General features: G+C 41.2%; 1 protein-coding gene across 5 annotated transcripts in view; it reads right to left on the bottom strand.

Annotated features, from left to right (window-relative positions):
- The window catches only part of LOC112556924 (fasciclin-1-like), a 96,436-nt gene that overhangs the window by 25,004 nt on the left and 52,212 nt on the right, over positions 1-19,220 (bottom strand). For 4 of the 5 annotated variants that reach the window (XM_025226379.1, XM_025226382.1, XM_025226381.1 and 1 more), the window contains 8 exons: positions 16,928-17,082; positions 15,510-15,669; positions 13,840-13,954; positions 13,470-13,614; positions 12,235-12,397; positions 9,597-9,711; positions 3,220-3,367; positions 1,811-1,988 (listed from right to left, as the gene is read on the bottom strand). In XM_025226379.1, coding sequence (XP_025082164.1) covers positions 1,811-1,988; positions 3,220-3,367; positions 9,597-9,711; positions 12,235-12,397; positions 13,470-13,614; positions 13,840-13,954; positions 15,510-15,669; positions 16,928-17,082 — 1,179 coding nt within the window. The remainder of the gene's footprint in view (positions 1-1,810; positions 1,989-3,219; positions 3,368-9,596; positions 9,712-12,234; positions 12,398-13,469; positions 13,615-13,839; positions 13,955-15,509; positions 15,670-16,927; positions 17,083-19,220) is intronic. The other variant, XM_025226380.1, reaches the window with a different exon arrangement.

The raw sequence follows: 19,220 nt of genomic DNA, 5'->3' as shown, positions 1-19,220 counted from the left end.
ATAGGGATGGGGGGGGAGAAGACATGACAATCAAAATGGAAGGCTACAGTTACAGAAAGCTACATATAAAAGGTTTGATCCCCGTTTCATATTTGGTATTGTCATGTGGCTCAATATTCTTCAGGTATGGTATCAGGATAACCAGTTTTACTGAAACTGAAATTCCCTTTTTTTCCAATTAATCTGTCACTTGTTTAGTGAAAGTCATGTCTGAAGCAACAATAAATTCCAGATTCCTGATGGAGGACGCAAAGGTGATGTTGGTTTCGCCAACCAGTACTAAGCCTTGAAGGACGCCACAAAAAAGTGTAGCAGGGCAAGATGTTTGACCATCAACAAACACAGTTTGCGTCAACTCTTTGCTCCTTCATAGACTACACACCCTCTACGTGATTTCTGCACGTGCACTAGCGTGGTTCAACTCCTATCTCACTGATAGGTTCAGAAATCCCGTAGAGGGTGTGTAGTCTATGAAGGAGCAAAGAGTTGTCGATGGTGTCAAATGCAGCAGACGGGTTCAGTAGAGTTAAGGCAGAAACATCACTACTGTCAATTGCAGATTAAAATGTCGGTGGTCACTTTAATTAAAGTAGTTTCAGTACTGCGAAAAGTTCTATATGCTGGCTGAGCATAAGGGATGAGCTGGTGCTGTTGTAAGTAGGCCCAGAGCTGTTCCAAACTACTTTCGCTATGATCTTTGAGAGAAAAAGACAAGTTGGAAACTAGGCGATAATAGTTCAACACATTGACGTGGATTTCTTAAGAAGTGGCTTTACCAGGGCATTTTTAAACAATGATGGGAAAACCCCTGATGACAAGCTGATGATTGTCATAGAAGGAAGTAAAATATTTAAGCACTGAAGAGGGCTTGTGGGTATTGAGTCTAACTTGCAGGCTATCGGCTTGGCTTTCAGAATAATCAATTTATATCAGCATCAGGTTAACTGTCCTTATCCGTGGTCAGTGTAATATTTAAATATAAATATATAATACACATTTTATGAAGTGCAAAATAATTCAGTATTTTATTTGGAATATACATAGAATTCATCTATAAAACAATTCTGTCACTTGCTTTTCATATATCAAAATGAGCAGTCTGTGCATGTCTATTAACTAACAGGGGAACCATACGTACAATACTCACAAGTAGATCAGTCAGCTATTTTACTATGCGGCTCACGGGCTCACATTAAAATAATAGCTCCCACTCCTAATTAATATTCATGTAAATTAATAACTATTGTGATGGAGCTAATTTGCCAATTTGTGCCTAAAAATCAATGAAAAAGAACTTAAGAGAGCTCTTTCAGACCAAAGGCCAGAAATGGAGAAGACAGAAAATGAATTTGATGGAGGCAATAAGCCTTTGCATCAAAGATGATAGGGTACTACCAAAGCAAAAAGGCTAAGATCATTTCTGTATTTATAGTTTGAAATAAATTGTCTATAACAAAATCTGTCAAAATTGTGAGAAAATACTATTTTCTGTTCTATAATAAACAAACACTTACAGATATGTTTTATACATCGTATATCATTCATTGTATTTTAGGCAAGCTTGCTTAAAATCATCAGAATGAAAACATTAGAAAATTTGAATATCATAATTTAATTAAATATTTAAGTAAATAAAATATTTTACAGATATGTCATGCCATTTTGATTGATTGAAAACTACGGATATTGATAGCAGTATCTGAGAAAATGTTGTGATTCATATTGTTATTAAGGGCTAAATGCATAATAGGCATTTTGGGTTGGAATGCTACTGAAGAGGTGTGTCACTGTCCTCAAGCAGCTGACTTACATCATAAACTGTTTCCCTTGATGCCTGGAGAAGTGATATCACATGATCAGAAGCATGCGTCATAGCTGCATCATTCGAAAGAAACACAGTCAGTCGGCTTTCAGATGACGAAAGCATGTCCACAATATCATCAAAGTTTTGCGTCAGCTCTTGTACCTGCCTGCAGAATGACAGACATCTGTAGATGACACAGTTTACCATACAGCTATTTGGCCATTACACTTTCATTAAGAAAAGATGAAGGAGAAGCATTTAAATAAAGAAGACTCTTGAACTCTTTAATGAAGAAATTATATTTGAGTTCCTGAGCAGAAAATAACAAGGCATTCAAATCAAAACAGTCTGACAGGTACTTTTACTCTAAATAATTTGACATTTGTGTTTTATATAGATCTGCACCAGAAAAAGACAGTGACAACTGTTACATTTGTCATGAAGCCACACAGTTCACAAACTGCTTTGTGTAACTACATTGCACATATATAGTACTATAGATGGGCTGATGACAGCGTTTGGCCCTGTATTTGAGCTCCAGCAACTCATTATCACCAAAATGCAAATTGACAATTCTGTGAAAACGCAGATAACTATATATGAACATATTGCAGACAAACAGTGAATAAACCAAATTATTCTATCAGTCTCCATCTATAAAATTATATGTTTCATCTTGTACTGCTCTTACATTCTCTGGTGTCAACATCTCATTCTGCTGGACAGTGAGAAATCTCTTTTATCAGTGGCAAACCACATAAATTAAATCTTTAAGTCCAATTTGCCAGATTTGGTACAATTGACCTTTTTCAAGTGAAAAACTTCTGCCTGCATTTGTTCTGCCCTGACTTAGCCTACATAGCTGTCTGCTAAACAAGCTACAATTAAAAGATTTTAAATAACACTACACTGTTTTTCAGAAGCGCAAATCTGGCCTTTTCTAACACTTCTATCAGAACTGCACATACTGCCAGGTCTGGTTCGCCGGAACTACAAAGTGTGTCATTCATTCCTAAGATGCTGAAACCCTACCAACCAATTCAGTCGTTATAGTCTGCTTATACAGACTTACTCTTGTAAGTGCAGACAAATTGTGTGCTGCTCCTTTTCATTATCTGACCCCAGTGTGTGTCTTATACATATTGCTTTGTAAAGTGATCACCTTTAAAGCTTTTCAGACTTTAAAGCCGTGACAACTCCTTTTTGTGAACACAATTAGCTCTTCCGGACTCTATCTCACTCCCTCTCCTTTCCCCTGTTATTGTAGTTCGCAACAGTTCTATTCATTTCTCAAGATGCTCATTTGCTTAAGCACACTCAGCTCATGAATAGCAGGGAAATGTGCTATAAAAGTGGTTTATTATTAATAGTATTAATATTATGTTTCCTTGATCTCACACTTCAATTATTTTTACCTGAGAAGTGGAAGGTAGGATATGGCCTCCCAGATGGTGAAGTTGTTTAGAAGAAGTACACTATCTATTAGGTGAACTATGCCATTTGTAGTCCCCAGGTCAGGCACTTCCACTTTCGCCCTCACTCCTCCACATTCAATGAAGGTGTCTGGGAAAAGAACCATGATAAATAAGTCTTTGAAGCAGAGGACAGCTCATACCTCAGACTACTCATCTTTCTTGTAATACTGTAATACAATGTCAGGTAGAGGAAAAATTACTTTAAGAAAGAGGAAAGGTTAAAAAGCCCTTCTTAACGAGATGAACATTAGACCAAGTGTGGCAAAGTCATGTGTGAAGATCAAAGGAAACCAGTGAGTTCAGGGCATTGGATTTATAGCCAACATACTGAGCTTTGCCAATCTTGTTTGCCACTACAGTTGGACAAACTTACAGTCCAATTGGATGAGTTTAATTATGTTAAAGCTGCTTCATTCACAGTAATGGTAATATTATTGTTACTATTCTATCTATCTAATCCCCTTTGTGCATAAGGTTGCACATAAGGCCTCAGCTAGAGTCCGCCACCGATGTCGATCGGCTGAAACCTGCTCTAAGTGACCCCATGTCCAGCCCTTTCCTTTCATCTCCCTTTCCATTGTTCTTCTCCAAGTTTCCTTTGGGCGGCCTCGTTTTCTTTGGCCTTCTGTAGTCCATCATGGAGCGACTCTGGAGAGGTCTGCTGTCTGCTAGCGGAGCACATGTACAAATTCATCGCCAACGCCTTCATTGAACCTGCTTGGTGATGGACTCGGTTTCAGTTCTTCAGTGGAGTTCTTCATTGGTGATGGTATTTGGCCAAAAGATTTGAAGTATGCGCCTGAGGCATCTGTTTTGGAAGACGTCAAGTTTGTTACTGATGGTTTTGGTCATCTTCCATGATTGTGATCCGTAAAGGAGGGTGCTGATCACATTTCTCAGCTTGATCTTCTGATTGATGTTCTTTGCCTTCCATGTGCTCCTGAGTAGGTGAAGGCCTGGCTGGCTTTCGCCAGTCGGGCTCGAATCTCCACCTCCGCATCCCGGATGTTTGACATTTTGGACCCAAGATAGGTGAACTGTCAACTTCCTCAATCTCTTCTCCATTTAGTTTGATGCTGTCTTGGACTCTGGCGTTCACTCTCATACTTTTCGTTTTCTTTGCACTGACCTTCAAGCCAAGGTTTCCAGCTGTTTCTGAGAAGGCATTTGTTTTTTTCCTGCATGTCTTGGTGGCGATGCTACAACAGGGCAATGTCATCAGCAAAATCCAAGTCTTCCAGCGTTGTTGTTGCTGTCATAGTCATGGTCCATCTGATCCCTCTCCTCTCACTGTCAGTGGAAGTCTTCATGATCCAGTCCATGGCCAGGATAAAGAGGAACGGCGACAGAATGCAGCTTCACCCCACTACTGACTTTGAAGGTGTCTGTGAGCTTCGAGTCACAGACAACCTTGGATTTGAAATCGCTGTACAGCATTGTAATGACCTGAACAAGTTTTGGAGGGATTCCGTAATGCCTCAGGATCTTCCATAAGGACTCTTATTGTTACTATTACTTGTATTTAAAATGTGCACAAGACACATCAACTACATATCAAAATCTGCAAAAAACAGCTTGGGAAGAAATTTCGGGTCCCTATAGGATAACTAACCAGTGTCGGTGCTAGACTGTGTTGTTTCCAAGACAAAAGACAAATCCTGTGCCCCTTTCTCCCCCATAAAAAGTGAAATGTTTCCAACTTGTCATAGTGCACTGCAGATGTAACTCACAATCTTAACTTGATTTGTCTTGATGCTTCTAAATTTATCTTAGGAGATTTAAATCATTGTAACTTCCCATCTGTTCTTAAGACCTACAACCAGTATGTCACATGTCCCACTACTCTGGGTAATACCAAACTTGACATTTTCTACGAAACTGCCCCACATGCTTACAGATCTTTACCCCTTCACAGTCTAGATGAATTGTATCATCTAAGCATGTCTGTGATCTGAGTGTCTATCTTGTACCCATATAAAAACCTTTGTTTAGATGGGTGCACAAAACAATAGATTCCACCAAATGCTGGATCGTGGACAGTGTTGCAAGCTTACAAGGTAGTTTTGATTGTACCAGCTGAGATGCCTTTTTAGACTCGCCCTAATCTTGAACTCTTATACTACCTACCTCCTTATGTATCTCATCTGTATCAATTGCAACATTACCCAAACAACAATTCTTGGGTGACCAAGATCTTAAAAGTAGTGCTGAATAAGAAATTTGTGTTATGCATGGATTCTGCTCATGACAAGAAGCTGGTATACTGGAAAGTCCACAATGCCAAAGTGAAATATAATAATAAAATAGTCTTAGTTTGGTACAGGTAACATCCAAGCATCTTGCCAGGGACTGAAGAAAATAAAGGCCTTTAAAGCCAAAATATCCATCTCAGGCATTGACAGTCTCACCCTGCCTAATGCTCTAAAAATTTTCTTTGATTCCTTTCAGCACAAATGATCTCTCCGTGAAAAGAAAAAGATGTGCTGAGTTCTCTTCATCCTCTCCAAAGGGTTGAGACTCATCAAGAACACGTTATGGAGCTCAGAACCATATAGCAGGACTGACTTTACAACATGAAGAAGACGGAGGCAATCTGAATCAACAGCAAACAGGAAGCCCCACTCCAACTATATGAGGAATGTACTACAAAGACTGACCGCTTCACCTACCTTCGCAGCATAGTCATCAAAGATAGATAAGCCAGGCTTGCATTTCATATCCTGCGACCTATCTGGAACTCCAAAGCTTTATTTCTACACACCAAGATCCTCATGTTCAATGGAAATGTAAAGTCAGTCCTTTTATATGGATCTGAGACATGGCATGTGACAAACACCATCACCAACAAGATTCAGACATTCGTCAACAGATGACTGCGCCACATCCTCAATATCAGATGGACCGAGATCTCCTATACAGACCTGTGGGAGAGGACAAACCAAAAACCTGCCAGCCATCAAGAAGCGGAAGTGGGGCTGGATAGGTCACATCTTGCGAAAGCCGGCCAACAATTTAACAAGTTCTGGGCTGGAACCCACAGAGGAGGCGCAGGATTGGAAGACCCAGACAGACATGGAGGAGATCGGTTCACAGCAAAGCGGAGGCAGCTGGCATGACATGGTCCCAACTGGAAAGGGACCCCGAGAACCGGGTCCGCTGGCAGGGTGTAGTTGTCGCCCTATGCTCCACTGGGGGCGATAAGAAACAAAAAGAAGTTGTAGAGCTATTTCAGCGATTAAAGATTTGCAAGGCTCCAGATGGTATTTGCAGCAAAACATTACGTTTCTGTGCGAACCAAATTTGAGCCATTTTCCAACACTTCAACACTCTATAGATTCACTCTCCATTCCTGCTGATTGGAAATTGTCTTCTATTGTCATAGTTCTGAAGTCAGCTTCAGCTCAGCATCTCAATGATTTTAGTGGCCTTAACATCATTGGTCATGAAAGCATTGAAGACAATCATTAAAGAACTGATTTTAAATGCCGCTAACAGATGTCTTTACCCCCTGCAATTTACATACCGGTCCAAACGAAGTGTTGATGATGCTAAACAGTTTATTCTCAATATACTTTGTTCAAACACCTGGAGAAGCTGCATGCCCATGCATGACTGTTGTTTACTGAACTCCTTGGCTTTCAACAGCATCCAACTGCATATCCTATCTAGAAGACTCCTTAATGAGTTTTGCCTTGATGATCAGCTAGGATCATAGATAATTCACTTTTTGGTTGACAGGTAGCAACAAGTACTTGTCCATGGCAGTTTTTCCGACTCCATCGCAACATACACCAGCTCACCTCAAGGCTGTGTTTTATTCCTGCTTCTGTTTATTCCGTATATCTACAGTTGTCAAAGTAACCAAGAGGGTCAATATCTTGTCAAATTCTCTTACGACACTGTCATGAACCAGCCTGGTTCAAGGCCAGAACAACAGCCGAAGCGGGGTGTAAGTAATTATAGGTAGGCGGGGATCAGTAAAGGCGGACAGTGGGGGAAACCTTTCTGTCCATTTTTACGACTTGACAGGGCTCCCTGACTTATGGAGGAGATCGGGAACTAGAGTCGGGGTTGGCAGATGTAGTAGGTACGGGAATAGCGCGGTAGGCAGTAGTAGCCTTAGTACTAGAGCGATAGCGTTAGGCACAGGTAGATTAGGTGACGAGTAGTCACGTGTTTGATTAGTATATAGTTAGAGGTAGATGGTTAGTCGGGGCTTTTTCCCTTGTGTTCAGCGGAGACGTAGTCTCTGAGTGTTATTCAGGCAGCAGGTCTGACATAGGAAAGCCCGTTCAGTCAGGACGTATCACTCACTACCTGCTGGCACTTGCGATCTGGTGATAGAAGAGAGGGATGTGTGCGCTGTAGCCAGGAGGCTGATTCTCCAAAACCACAAGTGAGGGAGTTAACTGTGTCCGGCAGCAAGACGTGCGAGGCAGCGGTTGGCAGACCCCACCGTGCCACCGGTCCAGTGTGGTTACTTACAGAACAGCATACACGTCATCGCTGCTACGAGTATCGTCACTGCACCCATTGCCTGGGGCAACTGTGGTGGGACAGTGACAAGAAATCGTCTAGAAGACCAAGTGCATGCAGGCAGCTGCACCTATCTTCAGGGAACAACGCCGTTCAGTCAGAAGGCATCTCTACTCCGAGCATCGTCGCTGCACCCATTGCCTGGGGGCAACTGTGGTGGGACAGTGGCAAGAAATCGTCTAGATGACAAGGTGCATGCAGCCAGCTGCACTCATCTTTAAGAAACGAAGGGCAGATAACCGAGTGGTACCCCAGTACCAAGGTTGTTCTGTGACAGAACTGTCCAGAGACTGGTGAAGTGTTCGTCGGGGGTGGTTTTGGACGACTAGAAGGAAAGTGTGATTTATCTATCTCATTTACATTCTTCACTTTCTTAGATTGTTGTGACCTGATAATAGAGTATTTGGAGACTCATAATACGTCTCGTTTGTGTCAACCAAAAATGTTGTTTTCTTTCTTGTAATTATAATCTTCTATTTTGTACGCTGTTTTGTCAGTTGTGTGTTTTGCGCACGCGAGGAGAGCGACTGTCAGTCAGTGAGCGTGGGGACGTGTGGAACGGACGGGTGTCTGAGTGTGAGGGTGAAAGCGGGCGAAGCGAGCCAGCCAGAGGACCCCTTTCCCCTAAGTGGTAACACCATCCCTTTACAGACGCGCCATCCCCCGTTCCATCACAGACACCAGTCTCTCATCTTAGCGGGTCTGTAGATATCCGTGGCATAAGCTTTGGGTGAATTCCCTAGTGCAATGGCAATTCCCTAAAGTAAGACCAAAGAGATAGTCTTTGATTTCCATCTGAATTCTCCACCAGGTCCCATAAGTATCATTTATAAGAAGTAGGTGGAAACTGTCCCTTCTTCTGAATACCAGGGCACCATCTTCGATAGGAGACTGCTGGGATCCCAACACTAAAGCTGTTGTGAAGAAGGCGTGATCGTATCATTTTTCTTCTCTGGATGCTGAAGTTTTTCTCTGTCTCAAAGTGATTTCTTCATCTTTTTTTTTTAAGATTACACATAGAGAACATACTGTCACGCAAGGCCACAGAAACTGAAGGAGACTGTAAACAGACTACACGGTGTTCTAGGTATAAGCTTAGGCCTGAAGGCCTCTGGGAAAAAAACTGACAGTGCTGTGAAGCAGTGTATGCGGGCGTTTTTTAGTTGCTATCTCCCCTACTAGTCTCTCATAACCTCATAACCTCTTAATTGGGCTTGGGGTAGTCCTCTGTTTTCTTGCGTATGTGTAATTTCCCATCTTTTCATTTCTTTTTTATCTCCATGTTAATTTTGTCTTTGTTGTGGTCTCGTTCATCAAAGGTTTGATAGGTACGTGGTGTCCTGCCTCTGCCTGAGCAAGTGGGTATGTTCATGCCGACTGTGTGAGCGGTTGCGAGCTTGCGAAACCAACATCACCTTTGCATCAAGCGGCCAGCAAGCGGTCACCGTAACAAAGAGGTTCCGACAACCTGAAGCTACGCGTTCAAGTGTTAATTACAGAGTGAACGCAAGCGTGAGCTGAGTGGTAGGTCACCCAGTTACATTAACATGGCAACTAAATGTAAAATCAACCAAATGTTGTCAGCATAATTCTGAAGGCTGCTTCACTTTTCTGTTTTTTTAAATAAGTTCCAATGTTAGCATTCTGTTCCTCAGCACATTACCAACTACTGCAGCCCTGTAATTAAATTTAGTTTCCATTAAATGTGTTTTGAGATTTAAATTAATATATACATTTAAAGTTCTTATACTTGACTTTTTAAAATGTATCACACACCTTACCTCTCTTAACTTGAGAGACAAGAATGACATCACCACTGAGGGCCTTCAGTGACCTAGAGACTTGGAGACTATCTGTATCCAATGTCATTCCTACCACAATATGTGCTGTCATCACCTGCAACAGATAGCATCATCTGAGCGCTGGAAGATCAATTCATGCAAAAGTTTTGGGCATATGATAAACCAAAAGTGGTTTGGCAAACCTGTTTTATGAAAGCAGCAGTCTGCCTAACCTGCTTGCCAACTATTTTACAAATCAATTGTTGGGACTGCTAGAGACATGGATGAACGTTCAAGTATCATATTTTGGTAATATTAATTAACATGACAGTATTCATGGAGGCTGACATGCTGATGCTTGCATAATGAATATTAAAGCAATGAAACAGAAAGAAAAAGAAAGTGGTGGATTGGACCAAAGTGCTGAACAAAGAATGGACCATTTAGAAATTCCGAATTCAACATGGTCTTATTATTAGATCTTTGCATTCTACCATTTTGCCAACAAATCCCATGTTTCATGTTTTGGATCGGTGCATATTTTGTAGTCAACATTTCTGACCTACATATGGTGTTTTATTTTTTTTTTATTTTTGCGGAGGTTGTATTATAGACTAGATAGAGTGTGATTAATTTACTTCAGAATTTGTTACACTGTTTTAGTGACTACACCACACATTCATCAAACACTATCATCCCGAGTTTGAACACATAAATGACAGACTGTCACAAACCTAGGGGAATAGGTATATAAGCCTGTCGTAGTTGAGCACACCACTACTTGCTAACTACTGTCTTGACTACTTCACCATCCACATCAACATATACATGTATATATATATATCCATAGATGATGGATCCATAGTCTAGCTTGGAGTGGCCCAGGGCACTGAGCAGTCCGCCCCCTCCCCCAGCTGACATGGCCTACTGCTGCTCTAAGAATGTCCAAGGCTTTCTGACAAGAAAAGCGTAGAGATTTGATATGAGACACAACAGACAGTTTACGGTCAAAGATGATCCCAAGAAATTTTACGTCCTGTAACACTTTGAGTACCGTGCCATTAACAGAAAAAATGGATGCATACTGACTTCGTAGGAAAACATTTGAAGCCATTTTCTGTCACCGACCTTTGTACAGCGTCAACAGTCACAGTTGAAGCCGGCGTTCGAGGCATAGTAGGGATCGACCTTAAATGCAGAGAGCAAAGTTACCTACATGTAATGAGCACCTGGACAGACTGATTTCAAGATTGTGTAACAGGGTAAGATGCGATGCTCTTCCCTCAATCTTTCCACAACACAACACTTTCGTGGGTTCTAAATCGTTTTTACTGCAACGCCAGTCGATGGTGCTGGCTGTGGCGAAACTCGACCTCACACACTCGCGCTCTTGGTGGAAACTGTGTTCCCACCTCTGCGCTAGCTGTCTCCTCTCATTCTGCCCCTCGCCTCTTCATCCTCCACCCCTCACAAGCACATCCGCGCACTTGCATCCTGTCGATAGTCGATCCCCTCCCGCTCTCCCAATGATACGGGTTTGTCACCCGGCCAGTGATTACCCCCCATCGCCAGCCTGTACCTTCCTTGTGTGTGTATATGCTTGCCATCTTCCATCCTACTTAAATGCGATGTCTCACACTACCATAATTGAATCTATTTTAATGTTGAAAAGAGTTGGAAAAGAATTTGCCACAGGCACGCCCATTTCCTGTTCCTAAAGATAAGACAGGATAGACACTAATCGAACTTGAAAGAAAATTCTTCTACGACCCCGGAAACCTAAAGAGTAAAGATCCACCAGAATACTTCGCTTTCAGGTTGTGTCGTACGCTTTCTCCAAATCAAAAAAACACCCGTAAAACATGTTTGCCGACAAACGCATCCCTCACAAAAAAAAAAAAATAATAAAAAATAAAATAAAATAAAAAAAAAATAAAAAGTGCTGCGGCATTTTCTGAAGCCACACTGCATGTTGAAAAGGAGACCTTGATATTCGAGATGCCAGGTCAGCCGAGCATTTACCATGCATTCTAGAGTTTTGCACAGACAACTAGAAAGAGCGATAGGGCGGTAAGAGTTGGGATCAGAAGGATCCTTTCAGGTTTTGGGATGGGGACCACGACTCTCCACAAGGTAGGGAAACAGACAGCCAAATAAAATTAAAGATGTTTAGAAAGAGGAGAGAGACCAGTGGAAGATGAGTCAGCAACTGATAAGAAATATTGTCTGGGAAATGTGCAGAGTCCTTACACTTCTGAGGGGCCTGCTGCAGTTCAGAGACAGAAAAGGGTTGATTGTACTTTTCGGATTTATCGGAAGAAAAGTCATAGCCAGAAGAGTCTTGTATATATTTAAAGCGCTGGAAATCTGGTGAGTAGTGAGAAGAGGAGTTGTGAGTAATGATGGATGCCAAGGAATTTCAACATCTCGTGCCTATGTGAGGACAGAGTCTCCAGTCTATCAGAATGGTTTGATGCTTAGTCAACCTGGCATGCAGTCAGCAATGAAAAGAAGCAGGTCTGACAAACTGTTTCGGAAGACTTTGCAGTACAACATGGTAATCAGGAAAATGGCACTGTTTGTAAAATATTTTGCAATTTTCCTGTTTCTTGTGCGCCAGAAGCTTTAATGAACTTACCTTCAGTAGGACCTCCTGTTCCATGGCCAGTCTGTTCTTGCCGCAAGTGGGAATCTTGGTGAAAGCGAGATCCGTTGGGATGAACAAAGTCAGATTCTGGTTTCCATCTTTCAGGACACTCTTTGTTATATCTGGCAGCTGCTTTATCAGCTGGTAAAACTTTCTGAAAACATTGTGTGTTCATAGTGCATGAAACCTTAATCTGAGATGGTCACCTACACAACTAAAGTATACTGTTTTTGTATGCTTATCACTCATACAAGTAAGATGCATTGCCAGTACATTTGAAACTCTTATCTGCTGAAGGTAGGTAAAGATCACAGCTTTCTCTTAGTCCATTTCCCAAAAACTAATTATACTTAAAAACAGCTAAAACACAAAGAAATGAAAATCGATGAACCAAAACAGCATTACCATCGGACGTGACAGAACAAAAACACCATCATCAGACTTCACAAAGCCAACTCAAAGTTTGGTTAGGGCACAGGCAGAGAAATAGATGGCCAGTCTGAGAAACACATACATAGAAGGAAGTAATGCAGAGACAGAATAATTAGAAATGGAGTGGTGTCAGTTCGCCTAACTGGCTCCTGGGGACAGAGCTGTTGTATTTTTGTCTTCTCTGACAACATCCTCGTGTTGACTTGTGATTTTGGTTTTTTTTTTTCTGATGAGCCTGCCATCCTGCGTTTGGGATGTAGTGTCGCGTGTCGCTTGCTTCTTCGGGAGAACTTCGTAAGCCAGGGGACGTAATCGTCAGGGTCTGTCGTCACTGGTAATGACGTATGCAGACTTGACGATTGATGCACTTGTGTGGGCTTCTTGTCCGCTTGACCTTTGTTGATCAGTGAACTTTCGTATGTGCTGGGACTCATTCGTCGTTTCAGTGGGAATGGTCCCATTTGTTGGATTTGTTGGATTTGCTATGTAGTACTCCAGCTTGCATGACATGTTTGATATGTGGTCTGCAGATTGTGGTTCATACTGTTTTAGCCTTTGACCTGGTCAACCTATTCTGACGTTAAATCTTATTGTCACTTTTGAAGCGCCTTGAGCTTGTCTATAGGGCACGATAACACGCTATACAAACAAAGTTTATTATTATCATTAAATAGATGCACAGAAAAATGAACAGACTGAGCAGCAGATGCAAGACAGAAGAAGACAGAAAAGGAATGAGAATGCTTTCAGTTGGTCAGAGAATGGCCTCAATATCAATATCAACTAGGGGTTACCTTGCTTCTGGGAGGGACTCCACCATTTGCATGACATCACGATAGATGTAATATAGGAGATTATCGATGACATGGAGCACGCCATTCACGAGCGGGATGTTGGCCTGGACTACACGTGCACGCACTCGACCATTAGATACATAAGCTGGAGAAATAGATGATGTCATGTCAGGAAATACAACTGAAAATTGTTTATGAATTTAAATTGTAATATACTGTAATCTACTTCATTCTTTGTGCAATCTATTTCATGTTTGCTGCTAAATTAGTCTACTTCTAGTGTAGAAAACGTAACAGGCTTGAAATGTGTCTCTCTGCCTTCCTATCTCATGTACCATATTTTTTTCAGTATAAAGGCATGTCAACTCACTGTGACTGTTGCGGCGAGAGAATTTGATAGTCCCCTGCAATGCGCTTATCTCCTCAATCGGTAAGCCATCAGGTATGAAGACTGAGTTACCATCAACCACATGAGCCATATATACCTGTAACAGGTGTTGACTGACATTGTACTTGTAGTATATTTTGGTAGAAGAAAGTAAATAACCAAAAGGAAATTCTTCAATAATACTATTTTAATCTCCCTAACACAAAAATTAAGAAACGTGTTAAAAGTATTTCTGCTGAGTCAACATAAAATGACTTCAGGTCAGGTCAGGTCAATCCCATGCCCGGTCCGGGCGTAGGGGGGACCGTCTGGCAGCAGCAACAGACAGAATTTTCCACCCGGTCCTGTAAAATGACTTCATCGTGTTATAAAATAGATTTTACTTTATGCGACGGTAGAGGCCCAGCATCCCAGAGGAGGGTGTCATTGGCAGGCAACATGTCTGCCATTTGCTTCCTGAAGAAGCTGCTCTATATGGACAGCTGTGCCAGGGCAAGTGCACAATTGGAAGGGCAAAAAAAAAAAAAAAAAAGCTACAACGACAGCCATCAGACAAGGCTGCAAAACAGACTCGTTGCACGCAAGGCTAGAATGACCCCCTGCCAACACTCCACGCTCTCAATTGCTCTACATATGAACTGCCCTCATTAGCCATCTCCAAACTCATCAACACTGACACTAAACCCTTACCAAATTTTTGTTGGAATCATGGTCATCATCATCAACCTCGGATGGACGAACACACAATTTATTTTAAAAGTCTGAATCAGCATATAAAGCATGAAATTTATTTACAGTGGAACCTCGGTTAGCGAACGCCTCGGATAGCGAATTTTTCGGATAACGAACAAAAATTTTGTCAAAAATTTGTCTCGGATAGCGAACAAAATTTCGGATAACGAACAGCCACGTAAACCACACGTAACCGACCAGCATGTCATCATTCGCGCTCGAGACACAGTTACGATCAGTCGTTCTTTATCTCTGCGCATCCTTCTTATTTAGTGATTTTTGTGCTTTATTTTAATAAGATAATCCTCAATCATGGCTCCAAAGAAGATTAAGAGCAATTAATAGTAGGGAGGTAATGACAAGGAAGCGGCCAACAATTGAATTGAAAAAGGAAATGATTTCAAAGTATGAAGGTGTCATGCGTCTGTTGGATATGTCATGTCGTATTACTGAGTTTTACAAAAAAGGCAGAAGGAACAGACACTGGACAAGATTTTTCCTTTAACCTCAAAGCTACAGAAAAGGGAAGTCACCCCCGATTTTATAATGTCACGTGTGCTCATGGAGGGGGATCAAAGCAGTAATTCCACCCCTTCCTCCCCTCACCTCCATCCACCTACGCCGTCTAAACGGCAAGTTTTCTGATGTTTAAATGCTTTCGTTAATGTTTTTATGTTTATTTAACTCCATTTATATTGCATTATAACTGTTCTCATTAAAACAAATACCTATATAGCCTGTAACTTTCAAATATTAGCGAGTCAGCAGGGGCTGGGAACCAATTAAATCTATTTCCTTTATTTCTTATGGAAAAAATTGTTTCGGATAACGAACATTTCGGATAATGAACAGCTTTCCAGAACGGATTAAGTTCGTTAACCGAGGTTCCACTGTATTAGCATTTATGTAGGACCTTATACCATTGTGAGAAGGTCTGTGTTCTCAAAGAGTGGCAGCTGTCCATATTCTGGCATGATGGTGATGTAGGAGTCATTGGGGGAGAATGAAGTGAACAGCTTGTCCGTCCTGTTAGACTCCAGTGTCAGCGCCGGCACAACAGAGCGTGCATGAAAGATTGACCTGTGCATCAGCAAGAAACATATCTTTGGCTAGCTTCTTTGAGGCCAGTTCCTATCTGTCTTGTTTCAATTTAAACACCAACTCATCAACAACTCATTTTCAATAACTAGCATCAGTGCCAGAGTTTATATAAACTGGTCATGCTAATGTGTGGTGGGTAAACAAGTCTTGAGTGTCCAGTTATGCAGTGCTGTTTATGGTATTAAGACCCTATTAAGACCCTATTGGATAGAGTGAAAATACGCTCACTTATAAATTAATGGGTATGGGTAAATAATAATCATAATTATCCTAGCAAGGTTTTATATAATTATATAAATCCAGTCTTAGTACAAAAACTTTATATATACAGGTTTATGTACAAGAATTTTACAGACAAATTAAGTGGAAATTTGACCCTTTCCCTTCTGCCATTCTCTCGATCTCTAGTACCAGCTAACCAAATCGATATATGCACCCGCATGTCAGCATTTATAAAAGTGGAATGCTACCTTAAATATTAAAACAATGATAAACTGTAAAGTACCTCACTTTGTTGAGCATTAATGACACAGAAATTATTGAAAAAAAATAAAGGTACAATAGCAGTAAGCAAGTGAACCAGCTGTTGCAATGAATATCAGAACAAGTCAAATCTTACCATCAGTTTTGAAGGAGAGGGGGAAGAGGGAAACAGTGTGGTTAGAACATATCACTGCCCCCTTCAAATATTTTGGAATAAGCAAGCTTTGTGACAAATACACATTACATGAACCATAAATTTAAAGGTATGGGTTTTATTAGCATATGCAGTCCTACAAAAAACAAAAGTTAGAAATTTTATGATAGCGTGATCTTCTTTTGTGTACTCAAGCCTTACCAAATAAATTTTTTCTCTTATATAAATTCCTTTTAATAATTTAGTGCATCTTAGCAGTTCTTCTTATACCTATAATTATGCTTTAGGCTTCTTGTTTTGAATGTGTGCTTCAGTGTCAGCTGGCATTTATTTTGCAAGGTGGAGGTCAAAGTGTATATGATTGATAACAATGTAGATTCTTTTCGCATCTGTACAAAGGATCAGTGGAAAAAAACGTGTGGGAAATGTAGTTGTAGACCTGCACCACAGAGCTGACATTGGGGTTTTCAAGGCCAGAGGGAGAAAGAAAAAAAGAAAGAGGTAGCATGTAATAGAAGAATTTTTTCAGAGTTGTTACAATCAAACTTTTGACATCTGCAAAGTTCTGTGCTTGAAAGAACCTGTAGGACATGTACTCACATGAAGGACAGATGTGGAAGTGTTGGTGTCTCTACATACGTGGCAATTGTGGCCCAGTTGGCAACAGGGGCAAGAACTCTGTCAATAATGTGTATAACTCCATTGTCGGTCCTGATATCTGGTTGCACAAGTTGCGCCCCATTGATTATCAGCATCTGGGTATGAGCAAGAATAATATACATTGAAGAAAAAAAGATATTAAAAATTAATCCACCTCTAAAAGCAGACCAATTTTAAACTGGTTCACAACTGATCTGTACACATACATGCCTTACAATAATACAGAGCTAAGGTTGAAAAAATATTGGTGGCATCTGTGATAAATGCTAATCTCAGTTTAAATGTAAAGTTGGAGCACACTTTAATACAAAGTGGTCATCTATAAATGCAAAAAACGATAGATTTTTAAAATGTAAACAAGACATACATGCGGCAATTAATGTAGAAGTCAAATACGAGGGTTGTTAAAAAGTTCTAAGCCTCATTTAGGAGGAGTTCCAGAAACAAGACAGTTTTTTTCCACTTTTTCCATAGAGTCCTCATTGACATAAAGCATTTGGTCCAACGATGTTCAAGCATTGTAATCTTATCACGAAAGAAGATGGCGTCCTGGTCCTCCAAAAATTCCTTACAGCACATATGGTCTCATGACGTTTTTCAAAATGGTGACCACGTAGGTGGGATTTGAGTTTAGGAAACAGGTAAAAGTCAGATGGAGCTAAATCATGTGAGTGATGGGGGATGGGGCAGCAATTCAAAGCCACAGTTGGTTGTTTCAGCTATTGCAACCTGAGAAGACTGAACGGGCGTTTTATCCTGGAGCAAGAACACACCTGTTCCCAGCTTACTTTTGCGTTTCGACTTACCTTCTTCAATTAGTTGTGTTAATTCTGATGCATAGTACTGTATAGTAATAAGTTTTCCTTGTTCCACATATAGTCTATCATAATTGCTCCTTCAAACAGAAGCCATCACTTTGCTAACAAATGCTGCCTGTTTGAATTCCTTCGGGGGTGGAGAACCACAATGTTTCAACTGTTTGTGTTGAATCTTTGACTCAGGTTCAAAGTGATGAATCCAGGTTTCATTTGAGTTACTAATCTGTGGTGGAAATTCTCAGGGTCAGCTTGGAAGCGAATCAGAAGTGTCCTGGAAATAGCAACCATTTTCAGCTTCTTCTCTGATGTCAGCATTCTTGGGACCTATCCTGCAGACAGGTTGCTCATCCCCAAGATCTCAGTTAAAACAATGCTGACTAAACCAGAACTATGGACTTAGCTATCTGCTGGGCAGTAATGTCATCCTCCATGTTGGGCTTTTCAACGCCCAGTCTGTATCGTCAGCACAACAGTCACTGAAGCGTGTTGATATTGCAGAGTTTGTAACAGATCTCCACCGCGATATATTCATCATCACCTCAGTGAATTAAACATCAAGGCGACGACAACGTGTGTCGATCTCACTCCAGTTGGATACTGTCTAAAGTCACTCCCACGTCCTACACGTGGAAGCGGCGTTGCTATTATCTACAAATCATCACTTGCCAAGTACCTGTCTTTAACTTCTGCTTTATCGTTCCCACATACATCTTTTGAATGTGTACAAGTCTCTTTTCGGCTCCCTATTGCTCAATATACCTGTTCTGCATCTGTATACCCCCTCCGAGTGCTAAGAACAAACTCATAGCCTCTAAATTTTTCTCAGAATTTCATGATGTGCTGGACTATAGCTATGCTTTCAGTGGACCTGCAGTGCTTCTTGGAGATGTTAATGTCCATGTTTGACAAGTCTCATTCTGACACAATAAAAATGTCAGAATTGTTGCACACTTTTCGTCTCGCTCAGTCTGTTTTGCAGCCCACTCATAAAAAAGATCACCTATTGGACTGGGTCATGCATCGACCTGGTGACCAGTTAGTGCAGGCAGTTGATGTTTCTCAAGATCTCACGTCTGATCATTACTGTGTGTTGATTGAACTTGATCAGAGATGCCCAACATCGGCGCCAGTTTTTAGACTCGCTCGTTCGTTATGCAGTGTTAATATAGTCGCATTCAAAGCACAACTGCAAGTGGCCCTGCTTCTGCTGAGCTGCTCTGCTCTGCTGAACAACTTGCGTAGAGTTGTTGATGACTATGCCCCAGTGTCTCGACGTCTGATGCGCCAGTCCAGATATGCACCTTGGTATTTCTTAGGTCCATGTTGACCTCCGTGACCTAAAGCGTACTCGCCGGAGAGCTGAGCGTGTTTGGCGAAAGATTGGACTCATCATCCACAAAGAGCCTAACAACGCC

Source organism: Pomacea canaliculata, linkage group LG2, assembly GCF_003073045.1.
Source record: "Pomacea canaliculata isolate SZHN2017 linkage group LG2, ASM307304v1, whole genome shotgun sequence".
NCBI classification, from domain to species: domain Eukaryota; kingdom Metazoa; phylum Mollusca; class Gastropoda; order Architaenioglossa; family Ampullariidae; genus Pomacea; species Pomacea canaliculata.
The sequence above is the reverse complement of the archived record's forward strand: the minus strand, read 5'-3'. Positions and strand labels throughout refer to the sequence as shown.